Genomic DNA, 20,850 nt, shown 5'->3' with positions numbered 1-20,850 from the left:
AAAATGATTTGCCAAATCAAGCTGTAATTATATACTAAGATTTTAGCAATGCAGTGGAAGATATTTCTGCAAAATCACGCAGCCCACAGGATTAAACACATAAAGGTTCAATCAGACCCTGGACTGCAACTGCCAAGACAGCTAAAAATGAGGAAAAAAAAAAAAAAGGGAACCCCCAACAAGGGAGGAATTGCTTTTCCAAAACCTTTCAATTATGCCTCACGTCTCCTTCCAGATCCTGCCGGAGACTCGCAGCTTCAGCACCTTTTGATCACCACCAGAGAAATAGATGGCCAAGTTCCGGTGAAGCAGGAGCCCATCGTGGCTGTCTCGGACCACCCTGTGGTGAGTCCTGATGCTTCGAGGCACACCCTGCCACTTCATCTTGCGTCCATGACCTCCTACTTCAAGGCAATAGTTGAATTTTCTAGCTTCGGACTCTTCCCCTAGGAAACGGATGAAGGCCATATAAACCGGCTCACATCCCAGCACAAATGCCTCGAAGTGCAGGCAGAAGTAACGGTCAAAGCAGTTGAATAACTGAGGGCAAATAACAAATGGAAGTGATAACAATCAACATGAACCGAACAAAAGATGAGAAACTAACCAACGTGCATTGAAGTAGTCATAGGAAAAATGCAGTATGACATGGAAACAATTTTGCTTACAGTTAGAGTCCATGAGCAATTGTCGACAGAACGAGGATCCTGTTTCACATAACGGTGATGGAAAGTGCTTCCTACTTGAAGATCCAACTTGTGGCATTGTCTCAGATGCGACAGAAGTTCGCGAATGTCTCCGGTGAAGGGACAATCTGAACCAGGATGGGGGCATGTGTAAGGCCGGTAAATGCACTGTGTTTCGTGTTGCAACTTGCTGTAATAGGGAAGCATTTCTTTGCAGCCGAGGCAGTGGTATGAACAACATAAGTGGAGTGAAGCGGCAAGTTTTTCCAGTGCTAAACAACGGATGTGACCGATTTCCTTTCGGCAGATTGGGCACTTGTTGTTGACTTTGTTTTTGCAAGAAAAACACAAAGTGTGCCCACTTGGACACTGCAAAAACATAAACCAAAGGTATTAGTTTTTGAAAGAAGCGCTCAGATGTGAATTCTAAATAACAAGATTAAGGAAAAACACACACGCACAAGCATAATCTGCAGAAAAAAGATCCGTTAAGGCAAATTATTGCATCACTCTATCATATAAATTTCCATGAAATAATGATCTTCCAGTTGATACTCAACAAACCTGCTGGATAGGAGGAAACATTGCATTCTTGCAGACAGGGCACTCCAATAATTCATCGATGTCACTATTTGGAAGTATAAAGGATGATTTCCCATGTGGTAAATTCACTGCAGACTGAGGTTGAACTTGTTCCTTTGGCTTGACAGAATTAAGATTCATAGGTGAAGAAGGTGGCTCCATCATACTTGTAGGCTGAACGTCACAGGATGAGCTCGCAAAGGTTTGCTTCTTTCCTAGCTTAAAATTGGTCATCTTGCAGGAGAATAGAAGAAAAGCCTCCTCTTTATTCAACTTTATGGATGCTCAAACAGTTCATCATCACATAGCCTGCAAAAATTTCAAAGGCAGGGATAGGTAAATTAAGCCAGTAGCTAGTAAATGTCTTGCACATCTAATAGAAACTTCCATACTAGTCCTAGATCTTTTACACTTATCGTAATAGTAAGTATAATAATAATAAAAAATGAAACATGAAATCCTACTTCATAAAGGTTGAATTGCTTGACCGTGGGTCTATAGTTCCAGGGTAACATAAGAAACTTGAAGACCAAAAAAAATCACTTTAGCACGCTTAACAGTACGAATGATCTTTACAAATGCTACCAAGGGTATGCATTAATAGATTAAACATAAAAATATAGTTAAATGCCTTTCCTACAAATTCAAGATTTTGGAAAGAATAATTAGTCAATCAACCTTGATATGCTATCATAGTAATCTTGACTGTGACAATAATGTATTAAGTTTAAGGCAATCATGTATGTTTCCTAACATCTCAAGCCTTTAGGAATAAATGGTTGATCAACCAACCTTAATATTATATAGATCACAATGGCAAAATTGATCCATGTACTCAACTCAAAAATGGGGCAGCGACTGGTTACAGTTGAACCCAATGCACAAGTCATAAACGATAATGATCAACATGGAGAAGATGAATCACCCAACCCAGCTAGACCATTCAAACCAAAAAGAGATTGTCCTATGAACAAACTAGTTTAAAAAATGTAAAGTAGCAACTTTCACAAGAACAGATAGCGATGCTAGACATTGAAACTGCTTCTGTCCATTAAAGACTGTCATAACAATTAAACTAAATCCACAAGTTGACACTTCAACCAAAAAATCTGATATTATTTGCATATGCTCTAAAAAAAAACTTGGCTTTATCGAAGCATTCTTTTAGGAACAAAAAAAAACACATGCGACTCATGCAGAAAATGAAAGAATAAAAAATTCTACTACTACATTGCAAGAGTCTTCGACAATTATTGAATATACTTAGAACTTAGTATGCTCCTTGGATTCCTTTTCTTCCTAAAATTCAGGATTTTACTGCTTAGTCACATGCATAAAGGTATACATTTACTAATAACAACAATAAACTATCAAATTGGAGCCATTAATGCCAACTAATAATCAATTAAGAAACATATTTAACCATGATTCTGAGACAAAATAAAAATTAGAACTAACCCAACTACCTTATATGAACTTCCATTAAATGTTTTTCTGAATAATCACGGCTAACAGTAAATTTGAAATGCCAAAGAGCAAACTGAACTGATTCAAACTCAAGACAAAAACTTGATTCTATTGCCAGAGATGCACGTTCAAACAATTCCACAAGCAAACCATAAAAATGGCAAAGGTATAGAGGCGCAAACAAGGATATCGAAGCCATAAGACAAAATATCACAAAAAAATCAACATTTGCTTTGACAAATTCCAATCCCACAACTTCAAATTAAAGAGAAAACGAAGAAGAAAAAGATCAACTGCCCATGCGTCAATAAGATGATAGATGAAGAAAAAAAAACTAATACATCAGAGATAAAAACAACATAATCAAAGTCATTACCCCCCCATCATATACTCTTGAATTAGTAACCCTAGAACATACAACAAAAAACACAAATCGGGAATCGCCCGCCCCATTCGCAAAGCAAGACAGACAAAATGCAGGAGAGAGAAACTCCCTCAGCCATCAAAAACAATAAAAACATATTGCAGCAAAAGATCGAAAGACAGGATTCAAAAAGCAGATGGCCGCACGGAAGAAAGAACCCAATACGACTAAAAATGCAGAAGCAATTTAAGAAGGCTAACCGAAGAATTGAAGAAGAATCCGAGGACGAATCGCTCAAATTGCCTCCCGTTTCCTTCTCCTTCGACTCGATCGCAGCGATCCTATTTTTCGATCTCCTCTCTCTTCTCTCTCTCTCGCTCGCTCGCCGCCCTCTCAAAAAAAGGGAAGAGCAACAATCGGAAGAGTGTCGGAAACGGGACGGATAGGAACGGAACGCAGAGGCGTAATGACTATATTACCCCTACATGTCATAGATATTACAATGTTAACTACCATAATTGAGGAGAGAGAATATATTAAGAGAAGGATAGAAGTGGAAGTAGCTTGTGCGGTTGTCTTTTTCAAGTAAATCGGAAAAGATTCCGGGGATTTAGGACGTTAATTGTTAACTAATTGTCTCGTATCGCAAGGGGTTGTTGTAACGGTGTTAATTGACGGAAACTTTTCATTTTGACCCGGACAAAGTTTAGCCCTTTCAAAATAACCTCCACATTTTCAAAAATATATAAAACTTCATAGGCCGGACCAACCGCCACGTGGTCCAATGGCCATGATGGGCACCCGATTACAAAAACAGGTCACGCGCAAATCGCGTGACACGCAGTAGGGAGAAGGCTTCCTATATCCGTCTGTCTTTCGACCGTTGGCAGCCGCATCGAGGAAGACGAACTCTTCCCCGTCTCTAGGTCGTGGGCGAGCGATCGAGCGAGAGGGGAGGCGATGGTGGCCACTCGAGGCAAGGCGGCTACAGTCGAGGCATCGGCGATCCACTGGAATCAGGTGAGGGATAGGCGGCGGGGGAGCCCCCCCTCCTCCCCTCCTCCCCCTCAGGCGGCGCTATCGCCGACGGCCCCGGCCAGTCCCGCAGATTACGAGAGGCTGCGAGGTGAGAGGATCAAGGAGAACATGGAGAGGTTGCGGAGTTTCGGCATACTCGACCTCTCCCTCCAACTCAAGTCTCATCTTCCACGAACCTCCCCAACGCCGCAGGAGGAGGGGAGACGTCACCGGCAATTTTGGAGCGAAGAAGTTTCTGATTTCGTCAACATCGAAAAGGCGATCCTCCAGGTGTTTTTTCCTTCCCTTTGTTATGATTTCTGGGGTGATACTATTACTACCTTTCTTTGGTTGCCACTGGTAGTCTCTCTGTTTAGGTGTTTTCAAGGGGACACTAAAGTTTTCCGTTCTCTGATCCAGTTCATACAGATTATCCTTCTATGTTTTGCAACTCAAGGGTTTTGTCTGCATTGGCCGTAGCTATTTTGATTTGTTTAGATCATGGTTCGTTAGAACGGATGGCGTTCCGGCACAGGAACACGTCATGCCGTGTCAAATTTCCAGTAAATAACATTGATTGTTATGAGACACGTTCTTGGGCGTTGTAATGACAAAAAAAAAACATGGAAACGGCTTGAACAGACTTTGGATTCTTTTTTTTACTGTTTTGTTTGCATTTAAGGTAGATTTGACCTTGCTTTGTGTTTTTTTATTAATGTTTTGTTTGTATCCAAAGAAAAAAAGAAAGAGTTGATATGTGCATTACATCACTATCTTCTTGTTTTCAGCATTTTGCAAACAATACAAGACTACTGATCTACCATACATACACATATTAAAATTTGAACATATTCATTTTTGGCTTATGGTCATCGGTTTGATTTTGTCTATCATCATTTCAGCAAACAATCTTGTTTAAGGTAAAATTTTAATTTTTTTTAGTTTAATCTCCTAAGTTATTAAGAATTCTTTATTTTATGTGGTTCAAAAATAAAATATTAGCTATATATTTTTATTATATAAGCATGATTATAACCAAGTTGTTAGTTAAATAGAAATGTAATGCATTTTTGATGTGAGAATTAAGATATGATTGTTTATCATTTATTCTTATTGTCTTGTTTAGTATTTAAGTGCATCCTCAAACTGTTTTAGGCGCATCTTCAAACTGTTGGCACATTATTAAATGTTCAATATGTTCTCATTATCTTCATTCTTAAATTATCAATACTCTAAACACTAACTATAAGCTTCAAGATCTAATTATAAATAAATAATAATTTATAATGTCAGTTTTTTAAAATTTTATGAGTTAAAATTATGTATCATTATTTATTTGTTTAGAATGATACCAGACCCTAATATTGGTGGACAATTTGGTTAAATGGTGGGTGATAATTGTAAAACAATACGATGTAAAAATTGCGGAAAAGTTATAATAAGAGGAATTATGAGATTTAAATAGCATATTGCACATGTTACTGAAAGTGTCAAGGTGTGTCACAAAGCTTCTAAGGAAATATTATTAATGTTACGAAAACATCTTCAAAACTTTAAGACAAGGAGAAGTTTAATGTAAAGAAAAAACAAATAGCCGTAGAGTCAATTACACAAAACATACGTGTATCAAAAAGTGGTAGCAATGGTAAGATGACATCAAAGATATAGAAAATCGAAAATTACAAAAAGCATCAAAGAAAGTCATAAAACAAGTCATCGAAGAGGAGATGTGTAATTGTCATGGTCAAAGTAAACAATATATAAATAATGTTTTGACCATAACGATTTTACGACTTTCTTTGATGACGTTTTGTAATTCTCGATTTTCTTTGATAATCTTCGAAATCATTTTCACTCTACCACTTTCTGATACACATATATTTTGTGTAATTGACTCTAAGACTATTTGTTTTTTTCTTTACATTAAACTACTACTTATCTTAGAGTCTTGAAGATGTTTTCATAACATAGATAATATTTACTTAGAAGCTTTGTGACATGCCTCAACATTTTCAGTAACACGTGCAATTTGCTGTTTTAATCTCGTAATTCCTCCCGTTATAACTTTTCCACAAAATTTACATTGTATTGTTTTATGGTTATCATTCATCATTTGACCAAATTGCCAACCAATATAAGGGTTTAGGGTTTGATGTCCTTCTATACAAATAAATAATGATACATAATTTTAACTCATAACCTTAAAAAACTCACATAATAAATTATTATTTATTTATATTGATGTTTAGAGTACAGGTAATTCAAGAATCATGATAATGAGTACACATATTGAACATTTAATGGTGTGATAACAGTTTGAGGATGCGCCTAAAACTCTAAACAAGACAATAAGAATAAATGATAAACAATCATATCTTAATCATTCATATCAAAAATTTAACTAACAGCTTGATTATAATTATGCTTATATGATACAAATATATAGCTAATATTTTATTTTTGAATCACATAAAAATAAAGAATTCTTAATAACTTGGTAGATTAAACAAAAAAAAAAAATCAAAAACTTACCTTAAACAAGATTGTTTGCGGAAATGATGATAGAAGAAATCAAATGAAGGAGCTCAGCGGATGGCCATAAGTCAAAAATGAATATGTTCAAATTTCAATATGTTTATGTATGGTAGATAGGTAGTCTTGCATTATTTGCAAAATGTTGAAAAAGAAGGCAGTGATATGATGCGCATATCAAATCTTTTTTTTTAAATGCATACAAAACATTAAAAAAAAAAGAATCAAAACAAAGTCAAATCTGTCTTAAATGCAAACAAAATAGTAAAAAATGAATCCAAGTCATTTCGTTCCATGCCTTTTTTTTGCTATTATAATGCCCAAGAACACCGTCCCATAGCAACCAACGTTATTTACTCAAAATTTGACATGGCATGAGACATTCTCGTCCGTTCCGACAAACCATGGTAGCATACGCCTAATTTGTGGAGGCTTGCTTAATTACTTCTTTGTGTATTGGTTAACTTTGTTCACTTGTTATCAACTAGATTGCAAAATGTAGCCCCAGTTAGCTATGCCGAAAATGGTCATAAAAACCTGAACTTTAAGAAGAGCAACTCAGTTGAAGCAGGTGCAAAGGAAGAGGTTTATGCAGTTGAACATGAGAAGTTATTAGGCACATTTGAGACGAGTTGGACACTGTTAGTGGATGGATATGGTAAAGATGGAAGGCGCATATATGATCCTATAAATGGGAAAACATGCCATCAGTGCAGGTGAGCAAGTATATATGCTACTTTACTCTTCTAATCCTCTCACTTCATGCAAAATTTTATAGTGTTGCAAGATTTGAGCCACTCTACTCAGTTTACTAACACACTCACAGCAAAGTTAATTACATTTGGGATTGTGACATCGGGAAGACAAAACTTAAAGCAGATATTCTGCTTTTTTTGCTAACTTAACGCACCTCAACTGTCATTTTTAGCATTGCCCACAATACTTGCCTTTTTCCATCTAATCCTAAGTAGACATTCTATTTATGAATTTGTGTGCTTTCAAGCATTATTTGTTCTGCCTAATACTTGATTTTTTTTCTTTCTTTTTCAACTGATGAAATTGTACCCAATTGCTTGGAACTCTACATATTCTGCATAAGTTTTGTTGTCCAAATACATTCTGTAGCCAACTATTATGAAGATCTCAACTACTTCAAATATAAAACAAAAACTCCATTCAAATTAATTGTTCACGCTACAGATAAGTTCAAAGTTAAGTTCATCTTTTAGTGCCAGCTCTAAAACTAGTCAAGTGTCCATTTACAGCATTGCCTTGGTCATATGATGCTCTCCATGTTCCATAAGCAACAAATATGTAAAACATATTAATATTGCAAAATGATAGCGTATAAAATCACGAGCTGTGCCAATCGAGACCAATGAAACTTTTTGTTTTGTCCGTTGAGTGCCACGTGAGATTGTTGACGTGGATCTTCATTTGCACAATTATCTTCGTGTTTGCCTCCCCCACATCATAGAACCCATCTCCATATCATGGGTCTCCCCCCTAGGCACTAGAAGTCACAATGCAAGCTTTGCGCCAAACCCTTCTCCTTCGCGCTGAAAGAAATTGAAACCATAGCTTCCCCTTCCTCCTTTGGGTAGCCTTGTCTCCTACTTTTCTTTTTATTTTTCACTGCCACCCTTCCTCTTCTCCCTTTCACTGACACTAGTGCTCCTTCTTCTCCTTCGACACACCTACACTGATGTCGGCTTCTACTCCTCTTCGCTTCTGTTGGCATACCTCCAACAAATATTGGCACTGACAATACTATCTTGAGCCATCCAGGCATTGAAACTCTGATTTGGCTCGATATTTCAATCCATGCTTAATGATCATGTTGCTTATATACTTTTAGCTTTCAATTTAAGTTTTCATTTAAGAAAGTCAAGGTGGTGTGGTATTAGCTTTTTGTTCCACTTTTGCAGGCAAAAGACACTTGCTCATCATACTCACTGTAGCAAATGTCAGCTACTCCAGGGGCAATTCTGTGGAAATTGTTTGTTTACGAGGTAATTTTTGTTCTACAAAAAGAAGGGAGGAGAAATCAATAAGATTGTGCTTATACATTATAATCTGGTCTTCTAGCAAAACATTTGTTTCTGTTATCCAATTTATTCTTTTGTCTTGTATGAATAATCTTCTTGGGCATCATTTTAAAGTTTGTATCCTACAAATATGGTATTTATTGTGGTAGGTGCTACGGCATTCGAATGATTTTAACTTGTTACTTTGAACCAATAAGTTTATGGTTCTCTGTTAACCTCCATAGTTCCTAACAGTTACTCATTTATATCATATGCTAATCAGTTCTAAGCTGCACTGCCCTTTCTAGATACGGTGAAAATATTCTGGAAACCAGCAAGAATCCCAATTGGATTTGTCCAGTCTGTCGAGGCATCTGCAATTGTAGTTTATGTAGAATCAAGAAAGGATTGACCCCCACCGGCATTCTATACAAAAAGGTGAAAACTTATCATGCCCCTCGAGTTTGCTCCAATTTAATTTTCCCTCCAAAGTCAATGATGTCAATTTGACAGTTTATTTAAGAATAATTAACACTTAATGATACCAACTTTGTTTGTCTAGTAGATGTTCCTTTTTGTAAAGTAATTGAAAAAATATGATTGGGAGTAATTTGATACAAACTTTGAAGCGAACAATTTGTTCTCATAGGGCAAACTGATGTTTTGTAACATCTAAGAGCTTTTAGTTTTAGTAGTGACCACCATTTTGTCAGTGTTGCCAGTATTTCCAAAGATTTGAATGTAGTTGAATTTTCTTGATCAGTTTAAATCTTACTAGATATTTGATAATTTGTTCTAAAACAGGTTGTAAATTTGGGATACAAGTCTGTGGCGCATTATCTTATTCAGACGCAGCAGCAGCAGACAATTTCTGGTGATTTAAGTTCTCCCAAGTCGGCCTCTGCAGAAGATTCATCTTGTGTTCACAATGATCCTGAGGAGAATAAAAGCAAGGTAGAAACCGGAAAGATCACTGAAGAAAACTACTCGTCTATTGAAGCTGGGGTAATTAGCTCAGATGAGCACAGTGCAAAGAATGCTGTGGCTAAGAAGGAAAACAAATCGTTTGAAGATGTAAATCCTGCCATTGGCAGCATTGCGAGCAGAATAAGAAAGCGGAACATCGCATGAACATGCTTTTCTACTGTTTCAGTATCTTGTAGACGTTATTGCACAATTAGGAAATCAGATAGTTGAGACAGATGATTGGCTAATTTTGTGGCTTTTGAAGTAACACTTGCAGTGCCAATTCTAGAAGCATTTTCAGTTCCCTATTTAAATAGAATCGTCTGTCAAAGTTTAGGTAGAGAGTGAACTGTATTGTTGTCATATTTGCTGTCATTGCACGTTGTATTATCATCATGAATTTGTTTTAGTTCTAAATACAGCTCAGCTACTTGGTGTAAATTATTATTATTATTATTTTTTAATTTGGGTATCTTTTAACTCTGGATACCTTCAACATTAATAATCATTTAAAAATGTTTTTAATTCCTTTTGGTGATCAATTTACTACTGATAACAAAAAGAATGATTCATCTCTACGCTTCATTATTCTCAACATAGATTCTAAAGATAAGAGCACTTATTCTTTGTTTTCCATGATTTTAATGTTCAGTTTACTATTAATAACAAAAGAATGACATGTTGAATTTACTACTAATAAAAGATGAGCTCTCTGCCTAAAAACATTTGCCCTAGGGAAAAACAAAAAAGAAGATGCTTCTACTGCTTCGTGGACTTCGATTTTGAGATTTCTCATTTTAGGTATCTAACTTTCATAATATCAAAAGCCAGCGCATTTTCATTACACCTCTCCATCTTTTGTGGCTCTCAATAGTTTATTTTCTCCTGTCCATTTACAAATTTACGGTTCTTAATTTACGTTTTTAAATTTAGATAAGAGGACATAAAAATATTAAGGGTGTGTTTGATTCAATTTATCATGTATAATCTTGGTTATGTGATTACTAGGTAATTAAATAACTAAGGTTATGGGGAATAAAACATAATCAAATATTATTTGGTTCAACCTAGTTAATGCAACAAAAACTTATTTGTTTAAAGATTTTAATGAATACTTTAGTTTAATATTTTATCGTATTATCCTCCGTTATAAAATCAACTATACATATTATTATTATTATTATTATTATTTATTTATTTATATTTTTTTTACTTTTCTTTTTTCTGGTATATTTTTTACTTTTTTATGTGTTTTTTATTTTTTTAATGTTTTTATATTTTTTATATTATTCATATTTATATATTTTTATTTTTTTACATTTTTTAAATTTTAAATTTTATTTATTTATTTTATTTTTAAATTTTTATAAATTTTTTATTTTTTAAATTTTTTTTAGATTTTTTAAATTTTTTTAAAATTTTAAATTTTTTTTTTAAATTTTAAATTTTATTTTTTATTTTTAAAATTTATTTTATTTTTAATTTTTTTTTATTTTTTTAAAAAAAAATTAAAATTTTTTAAACATTTTTTAATATTTTTTAATATTTTTTTACATTTTTTCTCTTTTTTCCATATTTTTTTTTATCAGAGGGTATTTTTTATAAAAAAAATTCGTTAACCCCGGACCAAACGCACCTTAAGGAGCTCTTAAATTTAGATAAGATGACATAAATATAGTAAGGAGCTTCGATGAATATATTGATTTTGAATGGAAATTATTCAGAGTTTTTTAAATTCATTAACTAGTATTTTTTTAAATTGATTAATAAATTTATACTATTTAAAAATTTAAAAGTTTAATAATCTTTTAAATTAAATAAATTTTAGGACCATTAATCATATTAATTAATGAATATCAGTGTCCTAAACTTTATAATAATTTTCCTTCTTGTTTTAGTATTCTCTTTCTATTCTTCTTTAACCAAATACAAATAGAGTAAAGTAATTATAATTAAAATCAAAAGATATTTTCAATTATTAAAATTATTTAAAAATATCTTTTATTTTTTAAAAAAATTAAAAACAATTCAGTATATTTATTTATTAATTAAATTTAAATTAATTAAAACTATTGCTGCTATAACAATTTCACAATTTTAATTTTTTTAAAATGATATTGATCAAATTTAAATAACATTTGACCAATTTATTAAGTAATTTTTTATATATAATATTTTATCAAATTGAATAAAAAAATAATCTATTTTATAATAAGGTGCATTTTTCGTTTTTTTTAAGTAATATATATTTAAAATTCTGATAGTTTTTATATTTTAAAAAGGGGCTCACTTATGATGACAGCACATCAAAAGGATTATAACACTTGAACATGTGTTGAACGACGACGTAATTAATAACTACTCAATTCTTTAAACGGGCCCCACATCACGTGCCCCAATCATGTGGCCGCGCCCGCTGCCGCCCTCAAAACTGCTGCTCCGCTTTGCATCTGATTCCACTCGCAGGTTTTTGGACAGCGACAAAGAGAGCCCCGAGGAGTTCGGCCGCCGGCGATGGACGCGCCCCAAGGATTCGCCTCCCGCCTTGGACACCTTCTCGCCTTCATTCCTTTCTTCCTTCTTCTCCTCCTCCTCGCCATTGTCAAAGGTATGCGCCGGAACCCTCCTCGTGGTCGATCGATCTATCAATCTATCAATCATGGTTTCCCTTACTCTTTTCACCATGTCAGCGGCGCTTATAGCACCAATCGTGTTTGTCACCGTCTTCGTTGGGATAACCGCCCTCATCGTGGGACTCTACCCATGCCATGCCTTCTGGACTTGTTACTGTGTCGCTAGGTTAGTCATTGATCATGATCCATTTGTGTGCTTCTCTCATAATCTGAATGCTATATTGTTGTTTTTATCTTGTGATTCTACCCCTGAAAGCGATAATTGAATGCCAGCGGGATTCAATGAGGATACATCTCAGTTGACATTTTTTGCGCATACAAACAAAAAGTTCTCTCCTTTGAAGGATACGGGAGAGCCACTTTGTCATAATTGAAGCGTAAATTTCGTTGATTAATTACCCATTTTCAATTATAATAATGTCTATGTTTTGGAATGTTTTCTGTCCTACAGAGAGATTCCATCAGACGCTTTTAAGCTGCCTTCTTCTTCAGTTTCAAGATCAGGACCTTTATTCACATGCACATTAGTCCTAATATAACGTGACAAGGTCTTATGAGAAATTGATAACTATTATATAAGGGGTCGTGGAGAAGGCAAGAAGAGATAACCGCTATCTTCTAATTTTTTTTTAAAAGAAAGTTTTATTTAATATTTGAGGATTATTTCCTCAAACAACTAAACATGTATAAAACTCAAATAAAGGAAAGACATCTTAATATATATACTACAATTCTTAACTTGTAAAGAAATGAAAAAATTCTTAAAAAAAGAAAAAATTATTTACAAACTCACAATCTTAAAAACTCTAACCAGACTCAAAATACAAAACAGATAGAAATTACCAAAAATATCTTAAATAATAAAAAGGTGAAAATTATAAAAAATAATAATAAAAATCTTCGGATCCTCCTGCATCAATCACCCTGGGATGAAAAAAACTTGTCTTGAATTTAAAGTAGCATCAGGTGGTTGCCCCAGGAAGATCATTTGATACTAAATCCGTAAAATCTACTAGTAGTTGGACTTTGGGAAGCCTTGTTGATTCGTTGATGAGCATGATATTGTGGGCGTTGTTCTTGTCTATGTTCACGTCCCTCAAGCACTTCTCGTATTCAACAATCGGTATCATTAGAGGATTTGATTTATTTTGTTCTTGATCAGATTCCTCAGTAAGATGAAGGTCATCACCATCATCTTCTTCCTCTATTAAATCCAAATCATCAGATGTCCTCTTGGCATGTTTTGCTTTTCGCTGCCAACAAAAAGTTAAGGAGAAGTTGGACCAGGAAGAGGTGGTCTAGCTATCTTGGAATTAATGCAATATATGGGTTGAGGCAAATTTGACCTCGGAACAAGGCTAATTTGCTACTGGATATCTTCCATAGGTGGTACTCCAGGAGGAAGATTTTCTAGAATAAGTTCAACACAGTCTGAAAGTAGTTGTTGTACCTCGTCAACTCCGTCATCATTGTATATCGGTTCGTAAATCTCTTCTGTCTTGCCTTCTTGGTCTTCCTCAGATGGTTTACAATCAGTTGCTTGATGTAATTTGATAAAAGGTTTATAATTACCTTGCTGGATAGAACATGAATTTGGAACGAATAAAGGGTCATCGTCAAGCACTTTGTCTGCTTCATAATTGTCATATACCGGCTCACTAATCACCTCGATCTCATGTCCCACATCTTCCTCAATCAACAAACTCTCAAGAATGATTAAAGTCTTAGGGCCATCACTATAAAGTACCTTATCAACTTCTTCTTCCAAATCATCTTCGAATCCGTCAAAGTCATCTTGGACTTTATAGCTATCATTCTCCATGGCAAAACCTATTTGCCTGGAACGAAGTTTAAGTGTACCCAAAAGGAAGAGAGTGATCTTTCATATTTTTTTTCATCTTCTCCAATCCTTGATCTTGATTTTTCCCTGTCTGTCTCATGAGCGCCGCAAGTGCTCCCACCATGTTGATACTCGACCCTTGAGTCTGATGACAATCAGCTTCACTTTCATCCGATACGAAACTTACTTATAATCGAAGATCTGCTCCATTTTGTTGATCTAATCAATATAATTCTATGTGATATACCAAAAAATTCACGTAGATCAACTCGACATTTGAGGTATTCATGTCAATCTTCTTGACCACGTATCTCACGATCTTCAAGTTTTTACATCACCGCCGCTACACGTTGGGTTAAATTTGCTACTTGTCTCTGTAAATTCTTAATCTTCAAATGTTGGGTTAAATCTACAACTTGTCTCTATAAATTCTCAATCACATCTTGGGTGCTATGACCATGATGCGAGACTTCTTCAAGAACCTGCCTAAAACGACTACGGTCACGATCACAATTACCTTTAATTGGATCTGACACTTGACTTCTTCAATTGGAACTTGCCAGCTCTGATACCAACCAACGCCGATTATCCTGCGGGCTGATGAGAAGAGGGGGGTATTTTTCCAAAAAAGGAGATTTTATTTAATATTCAAGGATTTATTCCTCTAATAGCTAAACATGTGTTCATATAAACTCTAGCGCCTAAAACTCAAATAAAGGAAAGAAATCCTAATATATAGACTACAATTCCTAACTTGTAAAGAAAGGAAAGAAATGATGGAACCCTAAGGTAGTTTTGATGTGATCAAACAAGTTAGGTTAGGTCCTGTTGGGTTTAACCTTGTGTCTAAGTGTGCAAGAACTTAGGAGCACAGGAAGTTGAGCAAAAGACGCAGCTAGCGAGAAGGACGGCACGACAGAGAGCCGACGGGCTCAGTGCATCTGAGGGACGAAGTGCTGTGGAAGAGTAGGCAGGCAGACGAGAAGGAGGCGCGCGACATTTTCGAGGGACAAGAAGCCGGAGCGGAAGGTTGCTCGAGAAGGTCAGAAGTTGGGTTCGGGTGAGCCCTATTTCGGATGGCTGAAATCACCCAAGCGAGCGGAGCCGGAGCGGAAGACCCGGACCAAGGCGAGCGGAACCGGAGCGGAAAACCTGGACGAGAAAAGTCAACTGTGTTGACTTCTTGGTTCGGGCGCGCGGACCAGGTCGGGGCGCCCAAACTTGGTCGGGGCACCCGGAACCAGTCCGGGGCGTCTGGACCATCGGGGCGCCCGGAACCCTTCCGAGAATACAAACTTTATCCAAATCGACGTGGCATTTAATCGTTACGTTGGGGATAGAATTCTATCCCATTCCAGGCGCCTGAAACCCTTCCAGGCACCCCGACCAAAGCTATAAATACAACCCTGGTCCAAGAGGTTTAGAGCAACACTTGTGATTCATTTTAGTTTTGTTTTGTTTTGTAATTGAGTACTTCAACTGTTGTAAGAGGCTTCTCCGCTTGAAGAAGATTGTTTTCTGAGTTCCAACTTCCTTGGATTAATATCCTCCCCGGTTGTAATCAAGTAACCCTTCCGTGCCTTTTTTCTTTCAGCCATTTATTTTATTTATGCAAGTGTTAGATTAATTAAACCGTAAATTCGGGAAAGGTTCTTTTTATTTGTCAAAGCTATTTATCTCTCTCTAGCCGGCCGCCAATGGTCTTACAAGAAATTCTAAAAGAAAGGAAGAATTAATAATAAACTCACAATCCTAAACAAACTCAAAATATAAAAATACCTAAATTATCAAAAATATCTTAAATGCCAAAAAGGTGAAAATTATCAAAAATAATAATAAAAATTTGCAGATCCTCCGACATCAATTTGTCAAGTCTCTCAAAACAAACATGCATCTTACAGGGCTGATACTTGAAGGTGAAATCATCTTATTTTTTTTTCCTTTGAGAAACATGAAAGAAAAGCACCTAGGATATAGATGGAAATGTTATGAATACATAGTCAGATGCACAAGTGAAATTGGAGGAATGCACATAGGTGCATATTCAACGAGGTCTGGGAGTGAAAATCTTAGATGTTCTTGTATGTTGGGTGACTTTTATCCATAATGTAACAGTTGCATGACTTTGGGTGTTTTTATCCTCTACCTTTATCTTCATTCTAAATTTGTGCAAGCGTAGTTTTGTTTTGTTTGCAATTGTTCTGGAAATGTTCTTCCTTCTCCTCTACTATGATTGAGTATTATTTTACCTTTGGGAAAATCATCTAGAAATCTCCTCCTGCCTTTTATTGTTTGTTAATTTAATTTGAGCAATATGGTATGTCTTATTAGCCTTCTGGTTTTTAATTTGTCAGGACAAAGAAGTTTGGTTCACTGCTGAAGGTTCTGTTACTAATGCTAATGCCAGTTCTCCTCCTGCTATGGCCATTTGCTGCAACGATTGGTGCTTTCTTAACAGGTCTAGGATTTGGAATTGCTTTGCCACTGATGGCAACATTTGAGGTTATTAGGGAAGGGGTCCAGAATAAGTTCACTAGTTGCTTTAAGGTGTGAATCTTGGTTTTCTTTCCTATTCTCTTCTTCTCCTCAATTTCCCAATTAACCTTAACTAATTGGCACTACTTTACATGTTAGAGTAAGGATATTGATTGTCTATATGATAAATGTAGGCTGGCACTTGGAGTTCGATTAAAAGAGGGTTTACCATTGTCCGAGACTTTAAGGATATTTGCTTTCATACTTATTTCTCTATTATGGATGGATTACTCGAGGCAAGTGGCGAGACAATAATGGACATGAGGTATCCTTTTGAGATTCCAACCTTGCATTGTTTTTTTTTTATATCTATGGCGTAACAGCAAAGTTGTGATAAGTTGCTGCTGTGTGACGAGGAGATTACGGGTTTGTGTCGCAGAAACAAACTCTTGCAATGCAGCGTACCATTGCGTACGATAGACCTAATGCGGTTTCACCCTTCCCCAGCACCTCGCATTGAGTGGAGTTTTGTGCACCGGGATGTCCTTTATGACTCTCTATGAATTACTTATCTTAGAAATTGCTTACTCGCTTAGTTTATCTTAAACTCCTTGCCTAAAATATTTATATGTATTTGTAGACATAATCTCCCATAAGAATATTGTACATTTTATTTGTCATTATTAATTATCATAAGTCATGCCTGTTATCATATCAATGTAAACTCAATGCAATGCAACCCAATACAATTATACATGCTAGATTTTATGTAGTCAATGTTCAATTGCGATTGACCCTAAAAGTAAAAACATTCAATATTAAGTTCCACAAATTGAATAGTCGACAATTATGATAATACTATTTTGTTTTCTGCAAGCTGCCTTTGAATCACAAAGTGAGTGACTGTTGAAAAAAACTTAATAATGTAAGGATATTTTTTTTTGTCTATGTCCGTGACATTAGTGTTATAAATGAAATTTAGTCTGCACTTCATATGGGAAATCTTCTAATCTAATATTTGAATAAATAGTTGTAATATTTAAATAAATAGTTGAGAGTTCTTGTGGAGACTATAAACATCAGTTACACGACTAGTTATAGGATTGACAAATCCTTTCTAATCCTATGGATGTCTGGATCTTGGAGGAGAATCTGATCTATCTAACTGAAGATCAAATAGCAGTGACATGTTTTTGCCTCAGTATGTAGTCTTCATGGCCATAAAAGTCTAGCCGAGTACCAAATAGTTTTAGTTCACTTCCAAACTCCCAATTTTCATTACGAGGGTCATGATGCGCACTACATGTATTTCTGAAGACCTTTCTTGTTATATGCACTTCTTCGTTTATATGGATATTATGCTTTCATTAACTTCATAATGTAATTTTCAGAACAAAGATGGTGTGAGGTGTGGGGGTATCTGCTCATTTTCCCTTATAAAAATATACATGTGTTAGCACAAACAAATAAAATCGAAGACCAAAAATACTTTGCTTTCATATATACAAAATTTCAAAAAGTTATCATGTAAATTTTGTCAAGTTTGAAAATTAAATTAATAGCAATGCCTTATAGATTAAGACTCAGTGGAGACTTTGAATTAGAGCGGGTACATGGAATATCCTAAATTCCAAGAGTGGCACATATAATTTACCTGAAATATTGAGATTCATTAATAACTCTGTTTCACTTAGGTATGTCAGTAAGATTAAGAGTAGTATCTACAGTAAGATCAAGAGTAGTATCTAACTACTGCATATGCAATATACAATATACAATTTAGTGAAGCACCGAATATGCATATATTATCTTTTGTGTGATTGCATGAAACACTTCTTTAAACAATGTATAAGAAAATCGTAACCAACTATTTGATATGCTACATAGACATCCTATCATTGAACTCATTTAAGGTCACATCTTGGTTAAAATTAATCATAAGGAAATATGTTTGTGTTGCATCTCATAAGGAAATCTGATACCATTACTCATTACTTAATGAGCCTTGAATTACTCATATGCAGGATATCACAGGTGCCTGGATGCTTGCTGGCAGGACTCTTGGGTGCCTTCATAGATGTGCCCATGATTAGCCTTATAGTACTTTACAAAGCACCTGTTATGCTTCTTAAAGGATGGGGCCAATTGATCCAAGATCTTCTGGGGCGGTCTGGTCCATTTTTGGAAAGTGTTTGTGTTCCGTTTGCCGGGCTTCTGATTTTACTGTGGCCTCTAGCAGTTTTGCTGGCTTCTGCTGCTGGAATTTTTTCAAGCTTATTCCTTGGATGTTATGCTTCTGCTGTTGTATATCAGGTACAACATAGTGAAAGTTCTTCATGCAGAATGTCCTACTAGAGAGGCAATATCTTTTTGAATAACATTTTTTTTTTAAATCTTGACCATAACTATGATCCTTTCATTGGTTATGATGAAATTATGTTTCTTGTGTTAGGAAAACTCTACAAAGAGCGGAATTCTTTATGTCATAGCTGTGATATCTATTTTTGATGAGTTCACCAATGATTTCCTTTACATGCGTGAAGGTTCATGCTTTCCAAGGTATTATTAAGTCTATCTTCGCATATATTGTTTTTACAGTACGCCTGCCTTCTATTAAGTCTAATGCGTCACCTTTCCCTCAAAGCAGTCTTCCATTTTCAACAAACAAATTTCGTAATGTTGAATATACAATGCTAGTAGTTCTGTACTCTGTAGTTCTTGTCCTTTAAAGGATGTGTATGTTGTATCACCCAGACCAAAATATCGCCAAAAGCCTTCTGTTTCACGCTCCCTATCACTTCCGCTGAAGAGGGCTCCCAGTTCTGCTGAGCCTATTCATCTAAAACATCGATTAATTAAGACACCCTCAATGAAGATGCAGGAGCTAAAATCAGTTGTGGTAAGAACTAAATATGGCCTTTTAAATTTTTTGGCATTACTTTATCTGATAATTGGATTCTCTCTTAGATATGGGAGAACTTTTTCAAGTCATGTGAGAGTGTAGGAACCGAGCTTGTTCAGGCTGATGCTATTCATATGCCAGATCTGGAGGAATGGCAAAATTCGAAGAACAAGATAGTTAACATTGGGTTACCTTCCTGTGTAATTCTGCAATGTTGCATTCGTTCCATAAATTGCGGTTCCGTCGGCTTTATCATGCGTATGAGGCCTCCCTGTATCTCTCTATGATTGGTTTGCATTTCTGTCCTCTTCAAATATTCCCTTACTGAATTGTTAATGTTAATCACTTACCATTCGTTTGCAGGGGATAATCTTGAACTCACATATGTTAATAGACCTGAGGGGAAGATTTTTGACTGGCTTTTTGAGCCTATGCTTGTTCTTAAAGAACAAATTAGTGCCGCAAAGTTGATGCCAGAAGAAGAGGAATATCTACAGAAGCTGGCTCTTTATTGTGGCGACTCTCGAAGGGTTAGTGCTTGGCAAAACGGTGGAGTCGCACCAGCTGATGAAGTCAAAAGAGCTCAGCTGGAGGGGTTGATAAGAAGGTAAGACTTTGATTCATGAGTATCGATTCCATGAATGGTACTTCCATTTCCATTATTAAAAAAGCCATTGTTGCTCCATCTTTGCCTTGTTTACCAGTAACAACCTTCCACAGGCTGCAGGGTTTCAGTTTGACCATCTCGAGGATGCCAACCTTCCGGCGGCGGTTCGAGGAAGTTGTCGACAAATTGAAGCGAGAAGCCAGTCAAGGCTCCCATGGAAATGGCAACAGCATTGAAGGCAAAGTAAATGGTTCTCATTATTCTACCAGCGTTTGAAGTAATTAATATCCTCATTTGATTAGTGGGTGCATCGGTAAGGGCCGTAGAGGGGGTCAAATCTTGGCGAGAGATTTCATCATCCATGTACTTGCCCGTCGTTTGGGTTCGTATTTGACCTCCCTCCCTGTCTGATGTGACAGTTTTGCATTTTTTAGTATCCTCATTTGATATGATTTTACCCAATAAATTTATAGTCACTTTGTGTTTATTGTTTCATTAAATCTCTCTTATTTTTTTTTTTTTTAGTTTTTTTCCCTTTTTTCTCCTTTTGTTATTGGAGGGGAAAGATGGGATTCTTGTATTCTGCCTGGGCAGACCGTTTCAATATTGTTCATTTTTCAAATTTTGATCCGGGAAAAAGCACTAAAATGCTCATTTTAGTCATTAAATACACAAATATAATTTTGTTATATAATTAATTAATGATATTTCAAGCTGATCCGGGGCATGCCGTGTTGTGCTTGCTGCCGTAT

The 20,850-nt window shown here is 35.7% G+C and overlaps 2 protein-coding genes and 1 pseudogene across 5 annotated transcripts; 2 read left to right on the top strand and 1 right to left on the bottom strand.

Moving 5' to 3' along the window:
- Positions 1-213: 213 nt before the first annotated feature.
- On the bottom strand, positions 214-3,507 carry LOC121986212 (E3 ubiquitin-protein ligase DIS1-like). The gene is made up of 4 exons (XM_042540073.1): positions 3,360-3,507; positions 1,251-1,577; positions 669-1,055; positions 214-540 (listed from the first exon to the last, which is right to left on the bottom strand). Exons 2-4 carry the CDS (start codon positions 1,500-1,502, stop codon positions 220-222), a joined length of 960 nt encoding a protein of 319 aa, XP_042396007.1. The 5' UTR covers positions 1,503-1,577; positions 3,360-3,507; the 3' UTR covers positions 214-219.
- A 455-nt stretch (positions 3,508-3,962) lies between these two features.
- LOC121986207 lies at positions 3,963-10,067 on the top strand (annotated as a pseudogene).
- Positions 10,068-12,086: 2,019 nt separating this feature from the next.
- LOC121986206 (uncharacterized membrane protein At3g27390-like) lies at positions 12,087-20,585 on the top strand. Of its 4 annotated transcripts, none has more exons than XM_042540064.1 (10): positions 12,087-12,249; positions 12,332-12,440; positions 16,469-16,661; positions 16,784-16,914; positions 18,614-18,902; positions 19,042-19,148; positions 19,344-19,488; positions 19,557-19,764; positions 19,855-20,098; positions 20,219-20,375. In XM_042540064.1, the coding sequence occupies exons 1-10, from the start codon at positions 12,156-12,158 to the stop codon at positions 20,229-20,231; spliced, it is 1,533 nt and encodes a 510-aa protein (XP_042395998.1). In that variant the 5' UTR covers positions 12,087-12,155; the 3' UTR covers positions 20,232-20,375. The 4 variants fall into 4 exon arrangements, with proteins under 4 accessions (XP_042395998.1, XP_042395997.1, XP_042395996.1 ...); XM_042540063.1 differs by having other exon boundaries at positions 12,088-12,249; positions 19,557-19,749; positions 20,212-20,585; XM_042540062.1 differs by having other exon boundaries at positions 12,088-12,249; positions 20,212-20,585.
- Positions 20,586-20,850: the final 265 nt, after the last annotated feature.

The sequence above is a fragment of the Zingiber officinale genome, chromosome 5B, assembly GCF_018446385.1.
Source record: "Zingiber officinale cultivar Zhangliang chromosome 5B, Zo_v1.1, whole genome shotgun sequence".
NCBI classification, from domain to species: Eukaryota; Viridiplantae; Streptophyta; class Magnoliopsida; order Zingiberales; family Zingiberaceae; genus Zingiber; species Zingiber officinale.
This window is presented reverse-complemented; position numbering and strand designations above follow the sequence as displayed.

Bases quoted from the DNA above. Each gene is read 5' to 3' on its own strand.
- LOC121986212 (XM_042540073.1), bottom strand. From the start codon at position 1,502: ATGACCAATTTTAAGCTAGGAAAGAAGCAAACCTTTGCGAGCTCATCC. The intron at 1,056-1,250 runs GTTTGTTGAGTA...ATGTTTTTGCAG, and splicing joins TGTTTCCTCCTATCCAGCAG to TGTCCAAGTGGGCACACTTT. The intron at 541-668 runs GTAAGCAAAATT...ATTTGCCCTCAG, and splicing joins ATTGCTCATGGACTCTAACT to TTATTCAACTGCTTTGACCG.
- LOC121986206 (XM_042540062.1), top strand. From the start codon at position 12,156: ATGGACGCGCCCCAAGGATTCGCCTCCCGCCTTGGACACCTTCTCGCC. The intron at 19,149-19,343 runs GTATTATTAAGT...TGTATCACCCAG, and splicing joins GAAGGTTCATGCTTTCCAAG to ACCAAAATATCGCCAAAAGC. The intron at 19,765-19,854 runs GTATCTCTCTAT...ATTCGTTTGCAG, and splicing joins CATGCGTATGAGGCCTCCCT to GGGATAATCTTGAACTCACA.